Source organism: Pogoniulus pusillus, chromosome 27, assembly GCF_015220805.1.
Source record: "Pogoniulus pusillus isolate bPogPus1 chromosome 27, bPogPus1.pri, whole genome shotgun sequence".
NCBI classification, from domain to species: Eukaryota; Metazoa; Chordata; class Aves; order Piciformes; family Lybiidae; genus Pogoniulus; species Pogoniulus pusillus.
This window is the reverse complement of record NC_087290.1, coordinates 15,427,273-15,454,225: the sequence shown is the minus strand read 5'-3', so window position 1 is coordinate 15,454,225 and position 26,953 is coordinate 15,427,273. Positions and strand designations below refer to the sequence as shown.

The 26,953-nt window shown below is 38.8% G+C and overlaps 1 protein-coding gene across 2 annotated transcripts in view; it reads right to left on the bottom strand.

Moving 5' to 3' along the window:
• SCUBE1 (signal peptide, CUB domain and EGF like domain containing 1) overlaps positions 1-26,953 on the bottom strand; it is a 159,580-nt gene that overhangs the window by 117,850 nt on the left and 14,777 nt on the right. For both annotated transcript variants that reach the window (XM_064166000.1, XM_064166001.1), the window contains exons 3-4: positions 20,020-20,148; positions 7,203-7,337 (exon numbers count right to left, since the gene is read on the bottom strand). In XM_064166000.1, coding sequence (XP_064022070.1) covers positions 7,203-7,337; positions 20,020-20,148 — 264 coding nt within the window. The remainder of the gene's footprint in view (positions 1-7,202; positions 7,338-20,019; positions 20,149-26,953) is intronic.

The window sequence follows — 26,953 nt, the reverse complement described above, 5'->3', positions numbered from 1 at the left end:
ACATGGTGTCTGTCTCATGGTTGTACTTAATGCCTCTATTTCTGCATTTCTTAGCTCCTGAGAGGCAAAGGAGTTGAACCCTTAGGAGAGTATCATCCCGATCACTTCTGCATGATTGCAGCTTGGCCTTGCAATTTCAGCACATTCAGCACCCAAAAAACCCCATTGTTTCCAAAGACACTGTTGCAGTTTGGCTGTTCTGTGACAGGACAGCAGATAGATAAGCCAAACGAAAACTACGATGGACAGGATACTGCAAGGAAATCGCACTAGTGAGCAAAGGAATGATGGAGACAAAGTACAGGTTTTGCCTTATGCTGTTTCGCTTCCTTCTTTCTTCAATCTATTCCACTCCGCTTTGCCTCATTCCTACTTGGCTAGATGTCTCTCTCTCCTTCCTTTTCTTTCTTTCTGATTATCTGGCACACTGTTGTCTTGCTCCCCTTCTTCCTTTGTGTGTCCTCTAAAACTATCTCATGGTGCTACTATAGTGTTTCTGCTATAAAAGCACTCACAGTCACTATGTGTTTTGTGCTGTCCTCTGCCCTGTGTTTGCCTTGTTTACTCAGGTTGTAAATTTTCCCAGTTTGTACAAGATCTTATTCTGTCTGGCCCCATTCTTGACTGGGGCTCAGGCACAAAATAACCAAACTACCATCAGGAATGGTTTAAAAAAAAAAACCAAACAACACTTCAACAATTTCATGTCCTAAATAATTCCAAGACACAAAGCTCAAGAAAGCATGCATGCATCCTGGGGCTATTAAATACAAGGATCCTTCTTCTTACTTTCACTACATTTGAAATTCTTTCAGAACATCTCAGAGCAACCTCATACATAATTACATGAAATTGAATAATGACTGGCATTCATTAAATGCATAGTGTGCATACCATATACAGGAAGGTAACAGTATATATGAACAGGTATTTGGCATTCATATCTTGAACTCCTACTGGCTTATAGCCAAAACCACATCATGCAGTATCAGCCTCTAGAGAGAATTCCTGCTGGAAGGTGAATTCCTGCTGGAAGGTGTCTCTGAGGTTTGTTACAGAATCATTTCATTTGGAAAAGACCTTTGAGATCACCAAGTCCAACCATTCTCTAATTCAACCAAGCCTGGTGCTAAACCATGTCCCTCAGCACCACATCTCTGCCTCTTTTAAACACCTCCAAGGATGTGGATTCAACCATGTCACTGTGGAGCCTATTCCAGTCTTTGAAAACCCTTTCAGTTGGGAAGTTTCTTCTAATGTCTAAAGTCTTCCAATGTCTAACTAAGCCTCCCCTGGTGCAACTTGAGGCCATTTCCTCTCATCCTATTGCTTGTTACTAGGGAGAAGAGACCAACACCAACCTCATTACAACATCCTTTCAGGGAGTTGCAGAGAGCAATATAGTCTCCCTTCAGCCTCCTTTTCTCCAGGCTAAATCCCAGGTCCCTCAATCATTCATCACAAGACCTGCCTTCCAGACTCTTCTTCAGCCTTGTTGCCCTTCTCTGGACCCAGTCCAGGACCTCAATGCCCTTCTTGTAGTGTGGGCCCCCAAAATGAACACTGATAGCAGAAAAAAAAACAAAATAAAACAAAACCCTGTAGGAACAGTGCTTCAACATGGTCTGGGCCTGATTCCTCTGCACAGCAAAAAGCATAAGGCATACAGGGAGAGACTCATTGACTACATTAGGTATGAAAGATACCAAGCATCTTGACATAGTACTCAGAGCAGGCTCTGAATTCCTTATTGTCTTCCTGATGGCATGAGAGGGATGCATTATGACAACATATAATACACTTGAAATGGAGTCCATTTGCTGTGTGAATGTGTGCATTCAATGTTTTTCCCAGTACACTGTGGCTTAACATCCTTCTCAGATCTTTATCACCAGATGCTTCAGTCAACTAGATACTAGAAGGCTTTAAAAATCTTGTCAGTTCTTTTATGTACTGTGATCTTGCTATATCCAGAGCAGGCATCAACAGAACACTGGTTCACTTCCCATACTATTGTATGATTGAGTTTGAAATCACCATTTGCCTATTTTCTCTCTCTCTCTTTTAATTCACTACTTTCTAGTGTGTTTTCCCATTTGTGCATACAGCTTTTCCTCTCTTGTCAGCACTACCAGTTGGTCAGTTGCTGAGCTACAGACTTTGCTGCTGCACTGTCACACAGGTGTGGAGAAATTCTCTGCTTCTCCTGGCAAGCTGACTGACTGTCACGCTGCTGCAGGATGTTTCAAACAGCTGCCAAAATCACAAAATGTTTGGATAAAACTTTTTGCTACCTAAATGGTTTTCTTCTGTCACCTAAATGCGCATGAATTGATTTCCTTTAATTTTACTTCACATATATTCCTTTACTTTACAGTCATATTAGTTTTCCAATTCAAAGAGACAAATAGGACTCTTCAGCTACTCTCTGTACTTGGGGGTAGCTATGGCAAAGTACATTGAAGTAATGGAGTAACTTAACTCTTTCCATCATCATAAAAGAGTTTTCACAGCTAAGAGGAGAAATATTGTACTTTGTAAAATCTAGAACAATGCTGGCAAAAATTAATTACTTAAAGTCCAAACTAACCTAAATATGAGTAATTATTGTGCTTTCTGTAGAAAAGCACCTCTGTACTCCAAAGTGCTTTGCAGAATTTCATGTTGCAATGAACTTCTTGCTCAGACTGCCACGAGGCATCAGCACCAGAGATAAAGTCCAGCATCTCAGCCTGCAACCTTTCCTGCACTGGTGGGAATCACACTTCCTCACAGTGGGTCCTAGGATATTACTTACCTCACACTGAACTAAGAAAATAGGAATAAAAATAAATCAGGGGGAAAAAAATCAACGAAGGTGGTTTTATAACCCTCAGAACAAGGGGAAACTTGGTAGTTTGATGTCAACTGAGCAGAGGACTCCTAAGCTACTACTGCAAAACTAACAAGTGTTTAAGTATACAATCAAGTTTAACAAGTTAGCATGCAACAGAATAAGCATGGTAAGACATCTCAGAAGCCCTTTTATCACATAACAAGAGCAAAACACCTTGGTTTAGAATGTTTCCTTTTCCTCTGGGACTGAACACTGCACTTTTAGTGCAGAAAGACAATTTGGTTTTGAGACTCAGTTTGTAGCACAGGGATTTGCTAAGTTGTTGCAGCTTGACTTTTTGTCAAAATCTCCAACTCTGATAAGAACATAAGGCTAAAGCAATAAGGGGAAGTGAAAAAGCATTTTCTTGCCAAATGATTTTATAACAGGCTTGAAAAAGATAGTGACAACTGTGTAACAAGCTTTTCCACTGTTTGACCAGGCCAGTATGATTTCCAACCTTCTGTAGCCTGATACTTCTCCACTTTGTGTCTGCATTTATAATTACCACTGCTAACTGCACGTGTGTTTTTAGTTTGCTTGGGAATAGCCATGTATAAAGCACTGGCAACGAAAGATTAGCAGGTACAACAACATCAGCATAATTGTGCTTTAGGTAGACATTCAGAGGATGGAACTGAAGATGACAGAAGTCTTTCTAGCCACAGACCTCTTGAAGTATACGGCTTGTAAGCTAATAGCCTTTGTGCTTGAAGAGGTTTGCCTTCTGGAGCTGAGAATTTTGGTTGCTGAGGCAGTTTGTAAACAGGTCTCCTGACCACAATAACTTTCACAGTTGCAATGCAAATGGGATGTACCATACCTTTCTTTTTGATCACTGTGAACTTCAGTGGAGATACAGCCATATAGCTAAACAATGTCTATTTTGATGCTTTTTAAGCCCTGGTTATTTAACCATTTTGCTATCACTAGGACTTTAAAGATGTGTCCAGAGACTTTGCTGAATTGAGGGTTTTGGCTTATCAACAAATTAAGGGAAAATATGCTGTAACCACTCACCTGATTCAGTCACAGCTGTAGTGTATGATACTAATCTCTACATTTATTAAACACATGCTCCCTCTGGAGCTGTAGATGATACAGTAACAGCTGTTTTACTCTGCTTTCTAAGTCATCAGGAAACAAACAAAAATGTGTCTCTGGTATAATTCACAGTGCTCATTCCTATGATTGTAATTAAGATGTATTCAGATAAGTAACTGTTAAGTTCTCCATATCTTATAATCCACCCTTCATCTTTATTATTGTGAGTAAACTCCTACTGGAATCTGACTCAAGAAGTGGAAATTAATTTTTAAGAAAAAAGAAATGAGATAAGCTGTAATGGGCATAGTAACCTCTCAAAAGATATGGAGACTAAACAAGAAATCAGCAGACCCATACTAGAGACAGTGAAACAAAGCAAATCTCAGGAAAACAGGGTTTGCTTTGATCAGCCTGGCCTTGCATTGGTGTATAATTCATATTTCTTGTGGATCAGCAGTACTTTTTGTCCACAGGAAATAATACTTCCAGACAGCAAAAAAAAAAAAGTCATTTGTGACACAAGAATGGTATTAAAAGCCCCTACCATGAACTCCAGTGTGGCTTTTAACCACAGCTTGTGGGTAGGAGCATAGTGGGACAATACACCCTTGAAATACTAGAAGTGGCACAGCTCATCTCTGGAAGCTGAGAAAAATTCACTTAACAATTTTAAGAAGGATGCTTCATCTTAGGAGACTTGGCTGGTAAGTGCAGAAAGGAACATATTTCTTCTTTTGCACAGCCTCTGAGAAAATGTCCAACTTTGAAACTACCACATCACCTGAACGTGCTGCTGAGCTTGAAGCTTGTGATCACCACCAACCACAGCCCACGGCAGGTGAGCTGGGCCTGCAGACAAGGCTTTGTTTTGACTAGATACTGCTCCTTCCATTCTAAACTCATCACAACTCCAAAAACATCCTAAACATCTTGCTATGCTTCTCACCTTTTCATGAGGCATTTGAGAGCAGGAGGGAAAAGGAGACAGAGAAATGCATGAAGAACCTTGTGATCAATTATTTTAAACTAGCTGAGTCCTTGAAGAGACTTTAGGTAATGTCAAGGACACTGAAACTGTGTGATTGCACATGCATTTTTCTGAGACAGAAAACCAATCCCACTGCAATTAATGGATCTCACTATGCTCCAAGTCAACATGCTTGCTAAAGGGCTTTGGCAAGTGTTTGGCCTTTGTGTTTGGATTGCAGTGCTGCCTGTATGGTGTGCCTCTATCCACGTCACCCTTGTTTACCAACAGAGGCATAGACACAAGCTAACTCTAGGCACAATTCTGGATAAACATGTGGAAGCATTTTTTTGCCTTCTGGAGCAGTGCTTAAAAATGAGAGAGATGAAAGTGTGTAAACACAGATATTAAAAAAGCCACTTACTTTCTCACCCTGCATGTTTATTATTTGCAGCTCAGTCATCTCTGACAACTGAAAGAGATCATTTGATCTCATTTCCTTTCTCCAGCATACCCACCCCATGTGTTTCTGCGAGGGATCATGGCTCTTATTGTAAATTGGCACTTTGTGCTGGAAGAGCTACAGACCATTTGTTCATAATATGCTTTGCAGTCACTATTAATCTATTTGATAGCTTGCTTAATCTTTTCTGATCTAGAATAATTTGAGGATGTTGCTTACAGTTAAATGCCCATGTCCTACATGTTTTCTTTGTATACAAGTCAAAACAAAAAATACTATCCCCATGCATATTTATTACATGCATACAGCAATCAACCTTCAAATTCACGCCCCCATTCCTTCTGGCTAAAGTAGGAATCCTCTTTGCGATAAAAACTTACCCTTTTCATCAATAAATCTATTCTGTAGAAGAAATTTTTGCCTTTAGAGTCTCATTTTTCATTTATTTCTTTAGTCTGCATCTCAGATAACCAAATTCTCTTTTGCTACAGCTGGCAATTTTTATAATGTGCAAATTGAAAGAACGATTGTATCACAGCACTCCGCAAGTGGTTTTCATTAAGCCAACGGCTACTATTCCTTGCTCTGTTGGGATAGCTTTGTGCCAGGGATACTTTACACTGGACAGAAATTTGGACAATTTATGTCAAAAAGAATGACTAAAACCCAAATAGATAACAACCTTTAAAATGTACAAGTTGATGGAGCTTAATTGTATGTTGTTGTCATACTCAAAACACCTCAATTGCTTAGAACTTATAAATCATGCTAAAAAGTGAGTATACTCTGGAGATTTGCATTTCTGAAAGTCAAAATTATTGTCTTCACAGTTTTGTGTAAGCAGACACACAGTGCCAGAGACATATTTGCATTTCTCAGATGCCACATCACAACATTTTGCTTGTCAACAGGATGACTGAATTCAAACTCTACGGTTAGTAGGATTTTATGGTGAATTTTTGTGACTTCAAATAGTTCAGAGCCATTTGTGTGGCTTATTTAAATTTTACAGCATGCTTACATTGTTGATCACCAGACTGCTCTTGCTACTTTGTCATTCTCTATTGCCTATTGGCAAATGAGTTTCCCCACATATATTCCCACTGCTGCCAGGGTCACCAGAAGTCTGAATGAGCACATAAAGAGTCCACTTAATTGCAAAGATTTATAGGTATGCTGTTTTCTTTTCTGCCTTTGCACTCAAATTTGTCTTCCATGTCTAACATGCAGAGAAAAGTGAGAACTGCTTATTCTAGTCAAAATCAGCAGCAAAGATCACAGTTTTGCAAGGATTCCTTATTTCTACTGCTAGTGCATAGACAAAGAAATTTTCTAATCCGCCCTAGACAGAGTACTGAACCAAATTAAAATGCTGTGTCAATATATCAGCCATCAACAGCCTGCAATGAATAAATAAGTTACACGATTGGCCAAAAAACATGCTCTGTATCACCTCCAGAAGCAACAAGCTGTTCATTTTGATTTAAGACACCATGTTTCTTAAGGTGGAAGACAGGTGAACTATTAATACAATAAACAGATGAGAAATTGGTAAGTCTTGGAAACTGAAATGCAGAAAGTTGCTGTTTGAAAATCTGCCTCTGCCTGCCCAAAGAGCCTGCTGTTTGAATGAAGTATAATTTCTATGTCAAACTAAAGTCTTTCCCCCTGTCTTATTTATGGCTCTGCTAAAAGTCTGAGTAGCAGAGGAATCAATCAATTTCAACCAACCAGTGAAATGAGTTTGGGAGCTCTGAGGATATACAAAAAAGAATGCTCAGAAACTGTTTCTTCATTTCTGATGGAACACAGTTATTCTAAGGAGCACAATTTACACACTGAAAACTTACCAATGGAGCGATGGATGCAGGTGTGTTGGTTATCACTCAGAAAAAAGCCCTCTTTGCACTGACATTCATAGCTGCCCATAGTATTTACACAAATCTGCTGGCATCCTCCATTGTTATCCTGACACTCATCAACATCTAGAAGAGAGAATGAGAAAGAAGTGCAAGATAAGGTACAAATTCAGAACATATGTCTAGAAGAGCAAGGAATCCAGGAAAAGGCACCACAGATTAACCTAATGAAAACTACCTGAACTGCATCAGGGTTAATTCATAGTAATCCATCTAATTATTTTTTCTGCTTCCTAGGTTTAAAGTTAACAACAACAACCCAAAAACAAAAACAAAAAAAAACCAAACTCAAACATTAGGGAGTCAGGGAGTCCAGCTAAATCCCCATACATTCTGAGCTGTAAATTGATTTCAAATGCGCAATGAATGTTAATGTCCCAAAAAGGCTGTGACCCCATCTGCCAAGTGTGGTGTTGCACTCTGTCATTCCCACTATACTTGGTAACACATACTTCAGGTCTACAGTAATTTCTAGCAGGGGTAGCAGGAAAACACAAAAAGCATTAGTGGGTGAAAAGGGCCTTTATAGAGTTGTGGTCTTGAACAGAACAGCATGTTTCAATTACTAGAGTCATAACCCTCTACTTTGTCAGTTTGTTTAATGTTGTTTAATAAAAAGAAGGCTTTTTAAACCTACATGTTCTACGTTTGTATTGTCATTTTAATAGGTAAATATATAAACCCACAAAAGCAGCATTAGCTACTGGCTGTTTTGAGGGTGCCTGCCTACCCTCAACTCTCTGGCATAAAAGTTTTTATCCCAGTGAGTTTTACAGAGACACATGTTTCCTCAATGGAAATCCACTGCCACTAAAAGCCATTTGACCCACATTCAACCTTAAAACTCTCCTGTTTTGCTCATAAGAGGTACATCTTTCTTTCTTTTTTTTTTTTTCCTTTGGATAAAAGCAACTTGTCACCTGAAAAACCCACTTTTTCTACAGAGAGTCTGCAACCCAGTTAGTTATTTCACAGTATGTGCCAACATGTCAGCAAATGAGCTGGTGTGTGTTTTGCTTTCATTTAGTTTTGGAGGGATGGGGAAAAGCACCACAAAGCTAAATGATCCACAACACTGAAAACCTCAGAAGGCCTGGCACAGCTCCTGTAGAAATTAATTCCTATGTGACTGGCCACAATACGCTAAGGTATTAGCAAGCTGCTTTTGCCAGTGCTCTTGGAGGCACGGCCAGAATGCCCTGAAAGACAGGCTGTAACAAACACAGGAATGTGGGTTAGTTCTGGCAGCTCGCTCAGCTAAGCCTGCTACTGCTCTTTGTTGGTGTGCTGCCGGTGCTTCATTTGGCAGAAATTGTAGCTCCTTCTCAGAGAGTGAAAAAGCTCTAGGGTAATTACAGCAGTACCCAGAGAAACCAGGCAGTCTCCTCCTGTCTTGAAACACAATGCAAGGCAGTCCTTCTCATTCTTTTTATTTACCAGGAAATGTTAAGCATTATTTCCCCAAATTTTCTGTATCAGAATCCTCCCCACCCTCAGTTCTTACTCTCTTCCAAATTGTAACCTTTTCATAAACCCATCAGAGACATTTAAGAATGCAGAGGAAAAGAGGAAGTGAAGGTTTTTCCTGCCTACTGCAGAATAAGAAGGAAAGAGAAGTAAGACAGCTTTGTGAGATCCTTCTTCTGTGAGCCAACAAGTCTTGCTGCCCTATCAGTCAGCTCAAACTTATTCCTTCAAAATAACACACTGGAGTCTAGATCCTCCTTTCCAGAAGATTAGTTGAACATCGAGTTGGTAAGAGCAGAGACCCCGGAATTTTGCTACAAAGTACATGGTCTTCCCAGCACTCTGTTTATAGCATTAGAAAGCCACTTGAACAATCGCCTTCCAACTCTGGTGAATAATTTGAAACAAATGTAATAATTTATAAACATTTTCCCCCTGTTTTTGAAATGCTTGGAGCATTTTCTGCTACGATAGCAAATTTACCACTTCCATAAAGAGATGGCTCAATTTACCACCAAGCCCCAAATCAGTATACTGGAATAAAAGTTATTACAATGCAAAACCCTTTAAAAGCTTTATTATGAGGAATTTCTCCCAATTATTTTCAAATACTTGCCTCACATTTATTTTAATATGCATTTACAAAGAAGAGGAGTTGAAGAAAGGGAGCAGCTGGGACCTAGGACCACTATCTCTCTCTCTCTCTCTCTCCATACTATGTGCTATTCAGTAAATGTTGGTTTGATGTAGGGTAGGATTAACATTTTATCTTCTCAGGTCTCAATCCCACTAGGGTCAGACTTTTTGGAGCACTTTGCATTACTGCAGTCTTAAAAGGTGGTATTGCTTATTATCCACCATACCAAGCAATCTATTGGATATGGTTGCCTGGAAAATGTTTACTGAATTCTTTACTTGGTAAACTTCCCTTTCAATAAACTCACTTTATAATCAGCCTATTACTAAGCCAATTTAAGGAATGGAGGAAAAAAGTTTGCTGAAGTTAGGAGTACAGCAAGTACAGATCTTCCCTCCTTTAAACCGGTATATGGAAACTCAAGTCCATTTCCTAGGCTTCTTATCTGTTTCTTTCATCCAGCTCAGCCTCATCACCTTACAGTGTGCTTATTCTTAAAGAGTACATCAGCACAAGAGTCAGAATTCTTATAGAGAGTTTAAGCCAGAGTGACAAACCTATGTTTCCAGACAGACAAGTGCCTGGGCTTCAAACTGGCCAGTCATCATCAAGGACAAGAAGGAATAAGGGAAAACCCAGCTCAGGGAGAGGCTGGGAAAGAAGAAGGTGTCTCTCAGAAGAGGAGAGATAAAGGATGCATATATACATGCATCTATATCTATCTATCAGAATCAGTATGCAAATTCATGCATATCTGAAGTTGCACAAGACCTCTAGCTTTTTGGCCCTCTGCCTTCACATAATAAAACTTGTGTTCTGTATCTTGGTGAGCTGAGATTCTCTACAGAGTGGCAGTGTGGAACAGCATCAAAGCAGAGGAAGTGTTACAACTGATAAAGATGGAGATTTTAATTATAAAATAAACAAATGCTTTTGGTTTCCCATTTAATTTATCTGATGAACTCATTTTCAGACTAGCTCCACTGGTATTTCACCCTGATCTGGCTCAGAGCTTCCTATGGTATCTGGCTTAATGAAGCAGCTGTGGCTGAATGTCCTGTTTGGATATAACTGAGGGAGAAAGGTCTGCTGTGGGTATCCAAAACTAAAACCACAAGCAGGAAGATAGAAGCATGAACAGTCTATACAGAGTCAATGTCACTGTATGTCCACTGTCCACTTGATTCCATCATCTCATCCCTCCCTTCTCTTCCCTCCTCTCTTCTTCCCTCCCTCCCTCCCCTCTTCTCTTCCTTACTCCCTTCCTTTTGAATTCCTTCCTTCCTAATTCCTGCCTTCCAAACTCTTTCCTTCCCTTTCATAAACATTTAAGTCCCTGAGAAATCTGAGTCTCATCTTTGAAGTCTCCAAAGCATTTGGGAGTCATAGTACAATGTACTTACTATAACATTAGGATTCTTTGGAGACATCTAAAACCAGGACTTTGGCTCATGATCAGGGAGCTGATCCTTCTAGTTTTTCTCTAAGCTCTTTGATCATTATATTCTGAATATTTCTAATCAGAAAGCTGGCTGAAAGTCTCATCAAAAGAATCATATTCCTAGATTGACTACAGTCATAGTTCTTAAAGCAAAAGTAGATGTCCAAGCATCTACTCTTCGACACTGCTCTGTAGTTGATACTCAGGAGAACACCGAGAGATGGAACAGAACCATTTCTGGCATGCTTTCAGCAGTCACATACCTGTTAACATTCCTAAACCACTTGCTAGACCATTGTCCCACTGGATCTTTCCTGAATGAATTTCTCTAATCTCTTCTGTACCAAACATGACATGGCAATTACTTCTGCAATTTAATTATGAGTTACATAAAAATACACACTTGTATTTCAAACATACTGCTTCATAATCTGAATGGATGCTCCCTAATCCCATTACTGCGAGAAGCATTAACTATTTATTGTCTGTTCTGCATCTTTCTTGATCTTACAGAACCCCATCAGCCTTCTACTGTCTGCCTCATGTATTTTGAGTTCTGAAGTACTGCAACACATAAATATGAGAACTACAGAGACAATTCAGATGACTTCAGTATATGGTGTTTAAAACTGCTCAATTCCAGAAGTTAATGTTAATGACAGCAACAATTCTTCTCACTTTTCTATTCCATTCCCTCCAAGTACCACAATGCTCTACTGTAGTGGGTGTCTTGGAAGATCCGATTTCGAGATAGCTGTGGAAGCCCGAAGAGTAAATCTGGCATGTTGAAGTGAAGCAAGTAGTATAAGATCAGAGATTGTAGGTAGACATTTCTGCTAGAACGGTCATACAGGTAGAGACATGTTGTAAAGGTAGGGAGGGTGATACATTGCATCAGCTCAGGGGGCCATGAGAACAAGAATCATTGCTAATCACTGACCCAAGTTGTCCATAGGGGTGGTGGAAGCCCCATCCCCGGAAGCATTCAAGGTCAGACTGGGCAAGACTCTGAACAACCTGAACTAATTAAAGATGCTCCTGCTCACTAGAGGGGAAGAGGCTGGACAAGATGATCTCTAAAGTTCCCTTCCAATATACAATACTATAATAAAAAAAAAAAAAAAATCATAGAATCAACCAGGTTGGAAGAGACCTCCAAGATCATCCACTCCAACCTAGCACCCAGCCCTGGCCAATCAACTAGACCATGGCACCAAGTGCCCCATCCATAACTTGGCAGGAAAAATAAAACAGCTTCAGCACAAGTTGGCAATAGTTTCCAGGTCTATACAATATGAAGCATTTTATTCCTGAGCTCTGGCAATAAAAGCCAAGGAAATTGCTAGATAAATGATTTATTTTGTTATTTGTTGGCAATACAGTTAGAGGATTCTCTAGATTCAGACGAGGCAGCCTAATTATTGCTACACCCAGTAGGTTATGAAGTAATTCCTACTCTCTGTATTGATAATATTTCAGTGCTATGAAAAGTGGAAGAAATGCAATAGTTTGAAGCACAACCCTCAACACATTGAGAAGAGAACTATACAAAGTAAATGTTTCTGAAAGCATCTCCACTGATGAAAAGTGTTTAATAAATGTAACCTCAATTTCTGAGTAGTTTCAGTAGATACATCTTCAGTGTACAAATGCTTTGTTTGGCACAAAGTTTTGGGATACTAGTTCAGCATTTCCAGTCCCCTAAATATAACACAAAACTCAGCATGTAGAACAAATATTATCTTTGATTTCTCTTGACAGATATCCTGAAAGATATCCAAGGTCTTAGAATAAACATTTATTTCTTTCCCTACAGAATGGCAATGAGCTTACCACCAAATGCAGTTTGCTGCAGTTCTTTGGTTTAGACTATCTGGTTTTAAGAGTAGCCTTAGAAAACAGTTGGATTTCTCCGCAGCAGCTAAGCAGCAGCCACCTACCAGTACATGTAAGATTCAGTAAGTTGTGTTAGTGCTAAGCAACTCAACAGATGAATGCCATCAGCTACATGCATCTCTTATAAAGAGAGATCAGCATTGCCTTCATCTGTCAGAATGCTGGGAATTATCCATGAAAAGCAACAACTGTCAAAAAAATCTGAATTCATTAACTCATAACTATGAAAAGAAGAGATGAACTTCAGAAGTTTGCAGCTACCATGATAATGGAAAGCCAAAAAAAAGAACCAAAATAAATCAAACCCAACAACTACCTCATCTCCACCTGCCCTATAAAATTCACCAGAGCTGTATTCTTTTCACTAACACCTAGGAATGCAGGAATGGATTTCTCTAACAGCTATATAATGGTATGCAGGGTTTTTTTAAAGTACTTAAGAGTCATGATCTTCTGCTATCAGTGTCCATTATATGAAGTTATTCTATCTACTCACTTTGCAGTTACATCAGATAGCTTAAATACCTACACAAGACAGAAAACCTTGTGTTTCATGCACAGTTAATATGTAAATGACAGGAATCAATCAATTCAGGGCTTTCTGTAAGCAACTTATTCTACTAAAAGCAATCATACTTTAAAGATACTTGACATTGGTTGTAAAGAACCTTAAGTAGGAGGGGAAACCATTTACATGCTGAGGCCACTGAAAAGTTTACCACTTCAAGTCTCTGAATTCCCACTCAGACACATAGCCTGTGTGAAATCACAAAGTGGACACTTGTTGGAACCTTTTTATTTGCTTCCTAGCTCTTGTAGTTGCAATTTCAAATTCAAACACTCAGAGCAAAACTCAGTCCAGGGTATTCACTTCACTTCAGAGCACAAGAAAGAACATGTTTGATGCTCTTTCAATGTGCTGTCATTAACAGACTGTACCTGTGGTCACTGCAGAGCCTAGTTAATGCTGAATTTATTGTTCAGTTATTTTTAAAGTAAGCAAAATGAGGTCTGTTAACTTCTCTAAGATGTTCACACAGGGAGTTTCACGTTTGCCCAGGCAGTGAGTAACACTCAGTGCCATATAGACAGTCTCAGGCCTATTAATGGATGAGCTGCAGTAGCTCATGTGGCAGATACTGCGACCTGTGTCACGTGTGAGAGTAGAAAATTTGATGTGCTGTGACCAGGGTGCTTTTTATTTTAGAAAACAACTAAGCACTTCAGATAACCATGCTTTAAATGATGTGTAAATCACGTAGTGAAAGTCTAGCTTGCTGTCCTGTAAGTGCAATCACCATAAATCAGTAGTGAAACCCAGAACACATTCTTTACTGTCATATTATTAATTTTTATTCTGTCCCCTACTAATTTCAGAAGGCATTTCTTAGCTATGCCTTCAAAATAAACAGAAATAACTAAATAAATGAAGCTTCTCAACTTTTTCAAAGGAGTTCAAGCTCCCCAGTTAAGTCTAAATATACTGATGTATGTATCCATTATATAGAATCATGGAATCATTTAAGATCATAAAGTCCAGCCATTAACCCAGTATAGCCAAGTCCACCATTATGCCATATCCCTAAGCACTGCATCTACATGCCTTTTCAATACTTCCAGGAATGGGGACTCTACCACCTACCTGGGCAGCCTGTTCCAATGATTGGTAAGCTTTCTTGTGAAGGAATTGGTCATAATATACAACCTGAACCTTTCTTGGAACAACTTGAGGCCATTTTCTCTTGCACTATCACTTGTTATTTGGGAGATGAGACCATTCCCCACCTTACTGCAACCTCCTTTCACAGAATTGTAGACAGCAAGGCCTGCCCTCAGCCTCCTTTTCTACAGATGAAACAACCTGATTTCCCTCAGCCACTCCTCAGAGGACTTGTGCTCCAGACCCTTCACCATCTTTGTTGCCCTTCTCTGGACCTGCTCCAGCTACTCAATATCTTTCTTATTGTGAGCTCCCAAAGCTTAACACAGTATTCAAGGTGTGGTCTTTGCTAGTACAATTTTCTTTAATATCCTGTAAGGCCTCTTAACCATAAATTTTGCTTCCTAATTCTAATAACAAATATCCATTCTTGTAAAATTTGTCCAGTGATGATTGCTTCAATTCATTAGTAATTATTATTATTTAGATGTTAGCTACAGTGACCACTAAGTCATATTAAAATATGCCACCATCAACCAGTTCATGTTCCTTCCTGCCTGCCTATTATGCGAAACTACATCTTGCATTCTGATATAATTCCAGTAAAGAGCTGCCTGTACAGAGAGGATATTTTGAGATGCTTGAGAAGTATCTAGACTGAAGTCTACAGCAGGTAATGAAGGCAATAAAAAAAAAAACAACACCTGTATCTTGGTTTTGTTGTTTGATTCGATCTTTTAAGTATGCACACTGTACACTGAAGTGAAAGTATCACAGCAAGATGAAGAAATTGATGGCAAGTATTAGATAATAAAAGCAGGGCACTACAGAAAGCCGGGACCCTAGAATCTACTTAAGGAAATCCATTACCAACCTTTTATACTGGAAAAGAATTTTGTTTCATTCTCTAATGCAGTAAGCAACTGTAGAGCAGCTACTCTTTTTGAAAGCAATTTCTTGACTGTATAAACTGTATTATCATAAATCAGATTGCATTCTAGGCATAGTATAGTAACTGTGCCTATATCTGAAATCAGACACATTCGTATGGATGCCAGCAAAACCAGGTGATTTTGCTGGCATCCATACGAATTCAGTGTCTTAAATGGATCTATGCAATTCCTAGGATGGACAAAGGCATCATTTGATGAAGGAAGACTTGAAAGTCACACACACCTGACTGGCAAACACACTCATCATAGGCTGAAATTCTGCACCCTCACTCAGGTGAATACACCTTCTGCCTTGCTTTAAAAAAGTGCTAAATACAATGCAGCTCCCAAAGATTTGGTTCATTTTAATATATTTTATATCTTTTCTCTTAAGGCATACATCAATATAGGCCACACTGGCTTAGAAATTTACTATTGTGAGAAAGTTAAGACAGATTAACAAAAGATATGAAACTAATACAAACAATACAAAGTGTTAGAATACAGAAAAAATAAAGCAGAGTAAAACTGCTTTGCTGAACTAAAACGCAGCCACCGATGGCCATATCAGATCGAATAAGAGCATCCAAATGGAATTTAGCTACTTTAATTTATACATATGAACTTCATACTCTAAGATGATTATTCTTTCCTGCCCTGAGTGTTCCATGCAGAGAAATCTTTACTGTGATTGATTACCTTCTCTGGGGAGTAAATATTTAAAAAAAGAGGCTCAGACAACAAGAAGCCTTGCAGAAACAAGAGGCTGAGATTGATGCTGCTGTCACATAGCTCCCAGTTTCTTAATTTATTATGACAGTCTGAGAATCTAACTTCACAGGTGACAGTGACCAAGATTTATTTTACACTTTTGATTATTTCCCCATACCCAACAAAAAAACCTTGGGCCTATGGTGATTTATATTCTCACTTGTTTTGGTACTTCTCAGATCACATTGGCCCAAGAAAGCAAACATATGTCAAATTAACATGTAAAGAAAGTTTTATCTCATTTGAACTCTGAAGATTGATGTGGGGTGACCAAACATTAGAGTACTTTTGAAGGGAGAAGTTTTCAGATACAGAAATAGAAAAATCAGGATAAGAAAGTTTTTTACTCTGAAAGATAGTTGTGAAACTTGCAGCATTGATTTTTTGGTGTGCACCCACCACAGCTTTTCTGGGGCGAGTTCAGGAGCTTAATACCTCCAGGCTTACATTTGCAGAGGTCCTCAAATCCCTAGGTCCTTAATAGGCTTCAAGAACCCAATCACTGCCAGACAGTTTGCAGAAATAGAGAGCATATAAAGAGTTAAATTATACAGATATATCTATCATTAAAACTTGCCTTTCAAGACTTTTCATCCTGTCTGTAAACATATATTATATATGGGTCCATTCCCATCTTGTGCTTCTGCCCCTCACATTTAGAACAGATCCCCACTACTCTATCACTGAACTCTGATTTGGGAACCTGGCCTCCTTCTCTTAAGACAACAAACAATTGTCAAATCTTTTACTTCTGCTCAAGTAAAACTCTCACTAGAATCAATGAAAAACAGTAAAAGCTTCAATATTTAGGTTAAGAGCTTTCTCTATAAAAATATCATAAGTTTATATGTGTTTTAATAAAAATGAAAAGGTATGGAGAGAGAGCTCTTTGGTGTATTCAACTTGCCTTCATCTGCCAAGGGGTTTCAGATTAGCAACCATGAAAGTCTGAAAGAAAGTTTATGACTGATAGTATCACTTGAAGCCCTGCTAATGTGCTAGAGGAGGACCTAATACAGTCTTGGAAATAGGAAAGAAGGGCAAAGGAAACTGGAAGACAGGCAAGAAAATGTATCATTTGTCAGCTTCTCTTTAAAATATTTGGGTTTACTACACTAAAAAAGCTTCCTTAAAGCTTGGTTTTATGTTAAGAATGATCACATTAAAAAAACACCAACAAACTTATTTGAGCTGTTGGGAAACACTAAGAAAAATAAACACCAGTAATAGAGCATTCAATTGGAGCTCAAGCAAGCCACACATTGCACACAGCTGTCTGGAGAAGATGAAAACTAAAGCTAAATTAAAAAGGAAGACACTGGTCTCTTTAATCATACTAGTGATTATGCAATCTTAAATGAGTTATGTACCATTTCTTGCCATTTTACATCTGGGAGCTTTACAATTGCAACTCTCCTCTCACTGCATGTTGCAAGGCAGATTAGGCAATAATCCCTCATTCCCAGTGTATACATTCAGACAAAAGAGAAGGGGAGGAATAGGCAGATTTGGGGCTCTAACAGTGTCAGGATGATTTTGAAAGAAAAATATAGAGCCCTGGAACTTTCACTCAAGGAAGATGATTCATAGATGCGATAAACATGTACATGTATTCATAGCAGTACTCCTGTCAACTGAGTCAGTCTGTGGATTATTACTACTCATCTGGGAATTAAGCCTGCATGTCAGGGTTAAAACCTCTCCTGTCTTAAAATAAACCAACAGATTTTAAAGGAGCACTGCAAGACAGGAACTTGACTATAGATCCTAACCTGGGACCTTACAAAAAGAAAAACTATGATTTCAAACATGAACTTAATTGCTATACTGATTTGGCATCCCAAGGCCCATTTTAGAACAGGCAGATGTTAATTTGAGGCCTGTGACTATCTGTTCCTGGTTTGTCTCAGATGTTCATCCTTTAGCTGCAGATTCCCAAATGTCTTCCTGTGATTCCCAGACTCTTCCTGGAATCTCAGATTCTGGAAGTAAGAGAGAAAGCCTGGAAGAAGGAGGACTCTCCACTGGTCAGTGAGAATTGGGTGAGAGATTGTTTGAGTGAGCCGAACATACATAATTCCAAATGCCTTGATGTAATGCACCCACAAGAGCTGGCTGATGCTGCTGCTTTACCAGCCTCCATCATCTTCGAAAGATCCTGGGAAATGGCAGAGGTGCCTGAGCACTGGAGGAGAGCCTCTGACACTCCAGCTTTCAAGAATGATAAAAAAGTGGGCCTGGGAACCAGTCAGCCTCACCTGCATCCCTGGGAAGGTGACGGAGCAGCTCATTCTGGAGATCATTTCTAAACACGTGGAGTAAAATAGGTTATCAGGAGCAGTCAATGTGGATTTACCCAGGGAAAGGCATGTTTGACTAATCTGATAACCTTCTGTGACGGAATGACTGAATGAGTAGACAGTGAGAGCAGTGGATAGTGTCTTCCTTGACTTTAGGAAGGCCTTTGACACTCTCCCATAACATCCTCATGAGAAAGCTGGGGAAATGCGGCTTATGAGAGTGGAAGGTGAGATGGACTGAGAACTGGCCTAGGCAAATTAGAAACTTCCTTAAATGTCATGCTGAATCAAAGGAATAACTAGTTTTACAGGCATAAGTCTTATCCCTTGATAGTCTGTAGAACAGACTCGGTTTTTACCAGATATCTGAGAAAAGACAGACTCGGATTTACTACAAATGGGTAACATCTTTGGCCCTAATAGGAAGGTAGATCAGTTATGTCACAATCCCTCCTAAAGGCAAGAGAGAGGCACTGAAAATTGATAGCATGCCCCAACACATGAAAGACACTCAGAAGGAAAAAAATCAATTTATCAGTAAGGTCATGGAGAAAAAATGATCAGACAGGAAAGAACATCTGGACCAGTGAGCTGATAGTTTATTAAAACCCAAAATAGACTGGTATTTCATATATGAAAGGGGAAAACATACTTTCATGTCTGGTTTCAAATGAAAGATAAAAAAACAACCTATTGCATGAGACCAAATAGTCTCGCATCCACCGAGCAGAATTTAGAGCAATTTTGAGAAAGAACTACTGCTGTTTCAAGTGATTACTGTGCTAAAATAAATACTGTTTACCCAGACAAGGACCTCATCACAGTTTCAATCCCCTCTCTTGTCATTTCATGTTATATTTGAGAAATTCCTCCATCAAAATGTTGAACAGGGAATGAGTTGCGTTCCCCTGAGGATTGTTTTGAACATTTTCCAGTACAAATTTTAACCACGATTTCTTAACCAAACACTGCCTCCCAACAAATAAAGAAGGAATTTAACTTGATGGGAAAGAAAAATTGAAAGAAGAACTCAGGAAAAAAATGGACAAAACCCACAGATCTTCAAATCCTCAGATTACTGAAGCAGTCAAGCTTCTGCTCTGAACATGGCTTTGTACAGTTAATGGTCTGTGTTGCTCGCCTCGGTAAATAACTGCTAATGATAACTGTTTCTTCTGCCCTGTCTTATTCTCCAAGTATTCATCACACTTGCACTTTTAACATTCTGTCATCTGTGTTCATCCAGCCTAACTAGAAACAGGATAAAAGGGGAGGGGGAGCTCTAAATATGTGACTGCAATTACAGAAGTTGGAAGAAACAGACAAAAGATACTTAATTGGATGAGATAGATTAATTTTTTTTAAAAAGAAGCCCAAAAATCCAGCACAGGCTTTGGAGGTCGGGGGTATATTTTAGCAATGGTAAAGCAAGTACACTGATTCAAGTATGTTATGATTAAGAGTGCTAACTTTAAGGGTCTAAACCACACTGGAGTCAACAGGAAAAAGAGTTTTGAACTTAGTCAATGTAATCTGAATCAAGTCTTTACTGAAAATATGTCAGATAACAAAAGTTAGCAAGAAGAGCATGCCCTCTTACCACAGCCATAAAATGAAACTTATTTGCCAGCACTGACTACTTACCAAGACAGTTATGGCCATCATGGGCTAACATGAAGCCATCATAGCATGTACACCTGTAGTTGCCTGGAATGTTGATACATTCATGGACACAGCCCCCATTGTAGAAGTCATTTTCACATTCGTCGATATCTAAAACACAAAAGAAGGAAAATGAAACTTCTGTAAACAGTGAATACCAAGAATGCAAAAAAATGTCACCAACACAGCCTGGTCTTTGAAGATAGGCTTGCTCTCATCTTTCTCTATACTCATATTGCATACTTCAACAGTAATTCTCTGAGCCATCTATCAGGATCATATACAATGGAAAAGCAGCAAGCTAGTATGCAGCACATGAACACACAGAAACACAGATTGCACTGGGTTGGACAGGACTCTCAAAGGCCAACTCCCCCACAGTGAGCAGGGATATCTTTAGCTAGTCAGGTTGCTCAGGACCCCCACTGAATGTCTCCAAGGATGGGATCTCTACCACCTTCCTGGGCAACCTTTTCCAGTATTTCACTATCCTCACTGTAAAGAACTTCCTCTTAATGTCCAAACTAAATCCACTTGCTCCAGTTTAAAATCATTGCCTCTTGTTCTGTTGCTACACACCCTTGTACACAGTCCGTCCCTCAACACAGGAAGGACATGGACCTGCTGCAGCAGGTCCAAAAGAGGGACGCAAGGATGTTCAGAGGGCTGTCTCCTATGAAGACAGGCTGAGAGAATTGGGGCTGTTCAGCCTGGAGAAGGGCAGTCTGCAGGCAAACTTAATAGCAGCATTTCAGTATCTGAAGAGGACTTACATGAAAGTTAGAGATGGACTATACTTGATTTCAGTACCTTTTTCTTATGTAAAATGTAGAAGATTGTGTTTTTTGTTTAAAATAATTATACAGATGAGTTAAACATTTGAGTGTTGTAATAAACTATCTGAAACATGCTATTAATATGGCATAAGACAAGAGAAAATTGTGCCTAGTTCAAGAAAATATTGTCTTAGAACAAGGAAGATCTGGTATATTCCTGAGAATATATCAGGCTGTAGTTATGCCCTACAACCCTCCAAAAGCACCATTTCTGAAGTAGTTCTCACAGTACATTAAGCTCTATGAAGTTTACTACCGATAACTTCAGACAGTTTTACCTGTCTATTCCCCCTCCCCACAGAATAAGCCCTATTAACTTTTGCTATATCTATTCACATGTCAGGTTTATATAATGGTTTACCTACAGTACTTTTTTATGGGTCTAAAGCCTTCAGACAGCTACAGTTGTTCATGGAAAAAAATAGCTAAGCAGTGCTCTTTCCCTAGGGGTACCATATATTTTCTATTCATATACCTGAGTATCATCCCTATGTGCCATCTGCCATCTCTGCTCATCTGAGAGATATATTTGGGACCATTCCAGCTCCGTTCATGGTTAACACCCTATTTTTCTAGATGAAATCAAAATGATTGCTATCCTGCATTATGTGTCTTGAACCCCTGATTAGAGTGTGTTGTAGTTTGACATTTTTTCCTAATTCATTTTTAAACAGATTGGTTACAAGTTACTTGAACTGCAAGTGAGATACTCACATAAAGATGGATACCTGCAGAGCATATAACAGTTTTAGAGTCTGTCTTTATTTAGCAGCTACCACGTCTGACAAGCTCAAGCAGAGAGATTTCCTGTTCACAAGCTGTTATGAATGTGAAACATGACATTTGACAGCATTTTTCCCACCACTTCTAAATCACAGCCATTTCCACCACAATTCACTCATTTAATATAATGGAAAATGTTTGATTCCACATCTAATCTTACAAAGTCTTGGAGAAGATTTTCATGCACCTTACTTCCACAACTGGTATGCACGCGTCATGATTATTGTCTTAGCCATGCAGGAGGTTATTCCTAGATCTTTGAACTGAAATGTGTGCCCAAAACCTCTAAAGCAGAGGTTTAAAAGAGTGAAACTAACTCATAAACATAATTCACCTACTTTTTTTACAAACTCTGAAGGCATCTCCCTTGTTCTTAGACTGTATACCTCCAACCTACCTTTACATTTAACTTTTAAATTTCTGTCCATTGACAAAAGGAAACAATCCCAAGCTTGAATCTGAAAAAAAAAAAAACAACCCACTCCATTTCCCTTATTTCCTGTCAGTGCATGAGTATTAACTTACTTTGGCCCTTCATGTGGGAGAAGAGAAGGTGGCTATTGCTTCATGTTCATTTCAGAACAAGGCAGTGGCAAATCATATCCCTAGCAAATTAACACTACTTCAGTTTTAGGCTGAGACAGCTAAGGCCACAAGTAGTATTAGAGGCTGTACAGCAGTGGTTCTCAAGCTTCTTGGCTATGAGGAACTGTTACATTTTCCAGCAGAAGTGCAAACATCTCCTGATAGCAGACTTATCGAACTTTTTTTTCCATGTGTACTTTAACAGTAGTCTATGCTACTGCAGAACTTCTCTGCTGTGCTGGTTAACTACTTGGGAAATACAATGTAATTTTTATCAAGTAGGATTAGTGAAATGCAGGACTTCCTGTCATCTTATATTACTTGATTGAACTCTTCACTTTGTATGAGGAATATATCAGGCATTAATTTTACCAGACTACCAAAAACTCCCATGAGAATACCAAGCAACTTATCTGTGTGAGCACAGCAACTCTGTGTTGTGTACACTCTCATGCACTGCCACAAGAAACTCATTCCACATACTCAAATAACTTTGTCAGGGCTGCCTTTCATTTCAACATTTACTAAAGTCAGGTGGTCACTTCTAAAGGGATCCATAGATTTCTGTCCCTGGCAATGCTGAAGCCACCTGTTCTCCAAATGTAGACCAATATATACAGCTCTCCCTCACCATCCTTTACGAAGTGAAGACCTCACAGCATTTTGGTTTGCAGAGAACAGCAAAGAGCAGCACTGCAAAGACTGCCACTCTAAGTTCTTCACAAAGATGAAGACTGTAAGTCCTCATGCATAAAACAGCAGCTGGCTGTATAACTTGGATTACCAAAGCACAGATCCTTCTTTACTTCAGAATCATTTTGTTTATTTTTTGCCATAAATGGTTTTTCCAACTGCTGAAGTGTTTATTTGGACTAGGAAGGTCCGTGTGCCTGCAAAACCACTTTACACACATAGAATATACTGAAAGACAGAAGTAATCATCTCAAGTTAGATTACACAACCAGGTCAAGCTTTCCAAAGTATATATCAATTTTTTAAAACTGACTTGAGACTCTCCTTAAGCAAGTCTCCTTTTCAGAAAAGTGGTAAGCCCAATAGTGCTGAAGATGATGTTAGCAGCCAAGTCAAAATTACTATCTGATTTTGTAGTGTTTGACCATGCAGAGAAACACAATGTGACACTCATGGTAAACAGTAGACAGGAGGTTGAAAAGAAACAAGGACATATGATTATCTGTTCCTTTACAATTCTATTCCAGTGCACTGAGCACAGTTAATCATATTTTGATCAGCTGTGTGTTTTGCAGAATATCTATAGAGGGAAACATACTCATTTTCCAGTTCTGTCCCAAAGACACCGCTAAACACAGTGATTTGAATGAAAGTTTTGGTTCAAAACAATCTCTGAATCTCTAACTGCATTCTTCTGCCCTGTTTTTCCACAATCTGCCTTATGAATCCACTGCTGGCCACAGTCAGAGTGCACAGGAAGCTAGACAGATCTTTCACCAAACTTGCTCTACTCAGTTCACATACTTCTGACATTAGAAGATAAATACACACATGTATGTAGTATAGGTGAGGATCACAGATCTTTGAACTGCTGTAAAAAACCCTGATTTTACCTTCCTGTAATTGGCATAATTTAACAGTCTTTATATACACCATCAGCACAGAATGTACAACAAAATGGACAATATGAAGAAATGTTAAAAACCACTTTGGGGGTATTCCAAAGATCTGAGAACTAAGCAAGTGATTTGCACTCAAGAAGTTCAGCCCATCTCCTTAACTAGCACAACCAACTTCATATAGAAGTTACTTCTAAGTACACATAAAGATCTCAGCGCTTACTGTGAAGGACTTTCATTGATTTGCATTTAGATTATGCAAGCAGGTATTTCAGATACTGGAACTAAAAGCAATGCAAATAACAGTATGATCCTACAGTCTAGCACTGCTTCCTGAGTAGAATGCACCAAGAAAAATCTTAGGTCTGAGTTCTAGGAAAACACTACTTTAAAATTATCAGCTTTTTCATAAATAAAAGTTAAGGAGAGGAGGAGAGTTTTGGTTTGAGATTTTTTTGTTTGTTTATTTTTTAAACTACATGCCTACACTAGAGAGGTGAAGGTCTATTTTAAACTAAAGAATAAAAAATGTAAAACTGAGACTAGGAGGATGAATTTCATAATGATTAAAGAATAATACAGCAAATTAACCATGTCCTGTCCTGGTTAAATTCAAAGCACAATTAAGTGCAGAGTATTTTCCATTCATTCCAGGCAACTTTAAATCTCACAGCTGCAGGCTCTTCTGCTCAGACATACCTCACCCAACTTTCCACACCTATATTACAGATGTCCACATCTGTGTTACTTTCAGGACATGATTTACCTGACCTATTTCTGTCTCCAGAAAGACAAAGTGAACTGCATTAAGGAATTTCCTATTTCTCTCCATCAACTATAAAGGGAAAGCAAACTGAACGGCTTAAGTGCATTGATCTGTCCTACTGAGATCTGTATTTGGAGAGGTGAAATCCACCCTTTGTCTTCTTCAGATACCACTCTCCCATTATACCAAATGCTCACTCTCCCAGTATAACAGATTTTATTTCTACCAGAAGTTAAACCTCAGAAAGGAGTGCAATGTAAAGCCCATAATCAACTGTCTTGAGCACAATGTTTAAATGCTAAGATAAATTAATTATAGGATGTTTTATTAATGGTTGCCTAGTATGGCAGTTAAATGCAGTGACTGACAAGCATTCACTTAAGGACAGAGAAAAGCAGGAAGCTATATTGATTCACATGTTAGCTTTGCAACTTGTGACCCCAGAAAAAAATAAAAAGGGCAGCTGCAAATTACCACAGGAAAAGCAAAGTAATCCCCACCAGTCAAACAATTTTACAGACATCAGAAGGCACAGTAACACATATAGGAGATATTTTTAATTGAGTGCAATATATTAATTGCCTAAACAGTGCCATATTCAGCCTAAACATTATTATCAAAAGGGTCTTAGCATTTTAAAACAAACCATTTAAGAAAGACTGTTTTAATTATAGGCTGTTTCCAATTATAAAGTTTCAAATTAAGATTAGCAAGGCTAATTCAAGTTGCAATTTGGTTCCTTTAGTTAACAAATGTCTATTAAAACTGAACAATTAAGGTTAAATGGGTTGAGGCGTTTAAAGCACTCCCTCCTGCTTCAAATGCTGTAATAGAAAACACTATGTCAGTGACTAATTCAGACCAGGAGATGTGTGTTTCCCTCACATTTTATACTTCCTTGTTGAACATAAAGCTGACTAAAGAAGGATCCATTGGCAAACTAGATTTTCAGTGGAACATAACACTGGTTTATGTTTTTATGATACAGCTTACCCTGCACAATTACAAAAACAAAATATAAAACACCAATCCCATAACTTTATAAATACAGTATAAAGTTTGCTCCTATAATGGCTTTTCTCCATTAATTTTATATAGTGCACTAATAAAAGTATGCAGTAAACTTCCCAGTAGCATATTTCTCCCTTCTGACAGGTGTCCTCATACTTGGCATAAGGGTCTTAAGCACATATGTTGAGTGTGGGTTAACACACAGACTGGAGGGTTGAGATAAGGATTTTACTGGAAATGATCCAATGCTCAGTTACCTGAGACTACTCACAGAAAAGCACAGCAAAACACAGAAACAGCAGCAGAAGCCACCTCTGCAACTGCCGACCCACAGCCCAGAAAGCAGAAAAGACCAACACCCCCAAACCAGAAACCAAAAGCAGCAACTGGAAGAGGAGGTCTCTCCTGTTACAATTTGAATTTGAAGCCCCATGATACTTTGATTCTTTTTCAATCTCGCATGATGGCAGCATGGTGTTACCAGCAGCAGATTCAACTCCACCCATGACAACTTCTGACAGGCAAAGGCAGAAGTATACTACAAATTGTGCCACTTACAAAGGACTCTCACCCCACCTTCCACGTACCATTTTCACAGCTTTTTCAAAGACTGAAATTCTTCATGCTTGACATTATCAAACAAAATCAGCTAAGCAAGGTTGAGACCTGTATTTCTGAGGGTATGGCACACACAGATATCCCTGCCTAGCTGTAGCAGAGTAGGACCCCCTGTTAAGCTTCACGTCTAAAGAGCAAATATGTTTTCTGGATGCTTCAAAACTCCTCACTACAACACAAATCTCACCTAGATGAATCAGATAATACGATCAAGACTCCAGGCTGTCCTTTTTGTTAAACTTAAGAATATGTTATGTGCAAACAGGATCATTCAGGTGGGTTCACAATTACAAACACCAGGACATTCTTCACTGAAAGGCAACATTAAAAGAAAAAGGTTACCCTTTCCAGAAAGCATCCCTTTCTAGCTTACATTCCTTGAGTCCAGCCTCTTGCTTACTCTGGCAACTATATAATGGAATCCTACTCAGGATAAGGACTGATATTGTCTTCCCACTGCAGATTATACTACAGCAACCGCCTGATATCTTCTACATAGATCACTAAAGTAGTTGTCTTGAAACCTCCTAAAAACTACCACCAGTGCCTAAAGATAACATCAGTATTAATGGTAATTACTAGAAGTCTTTAGTACAGGATCATATTGTACAAAATCTGTTTTACATTTGAATTTACAAGTTGGAACTCCTCAGGATTCTTAAATATATAATAATGAAATACTACAATAAAGGAAAAGAAGGTATATGGGCACACATACAAATATT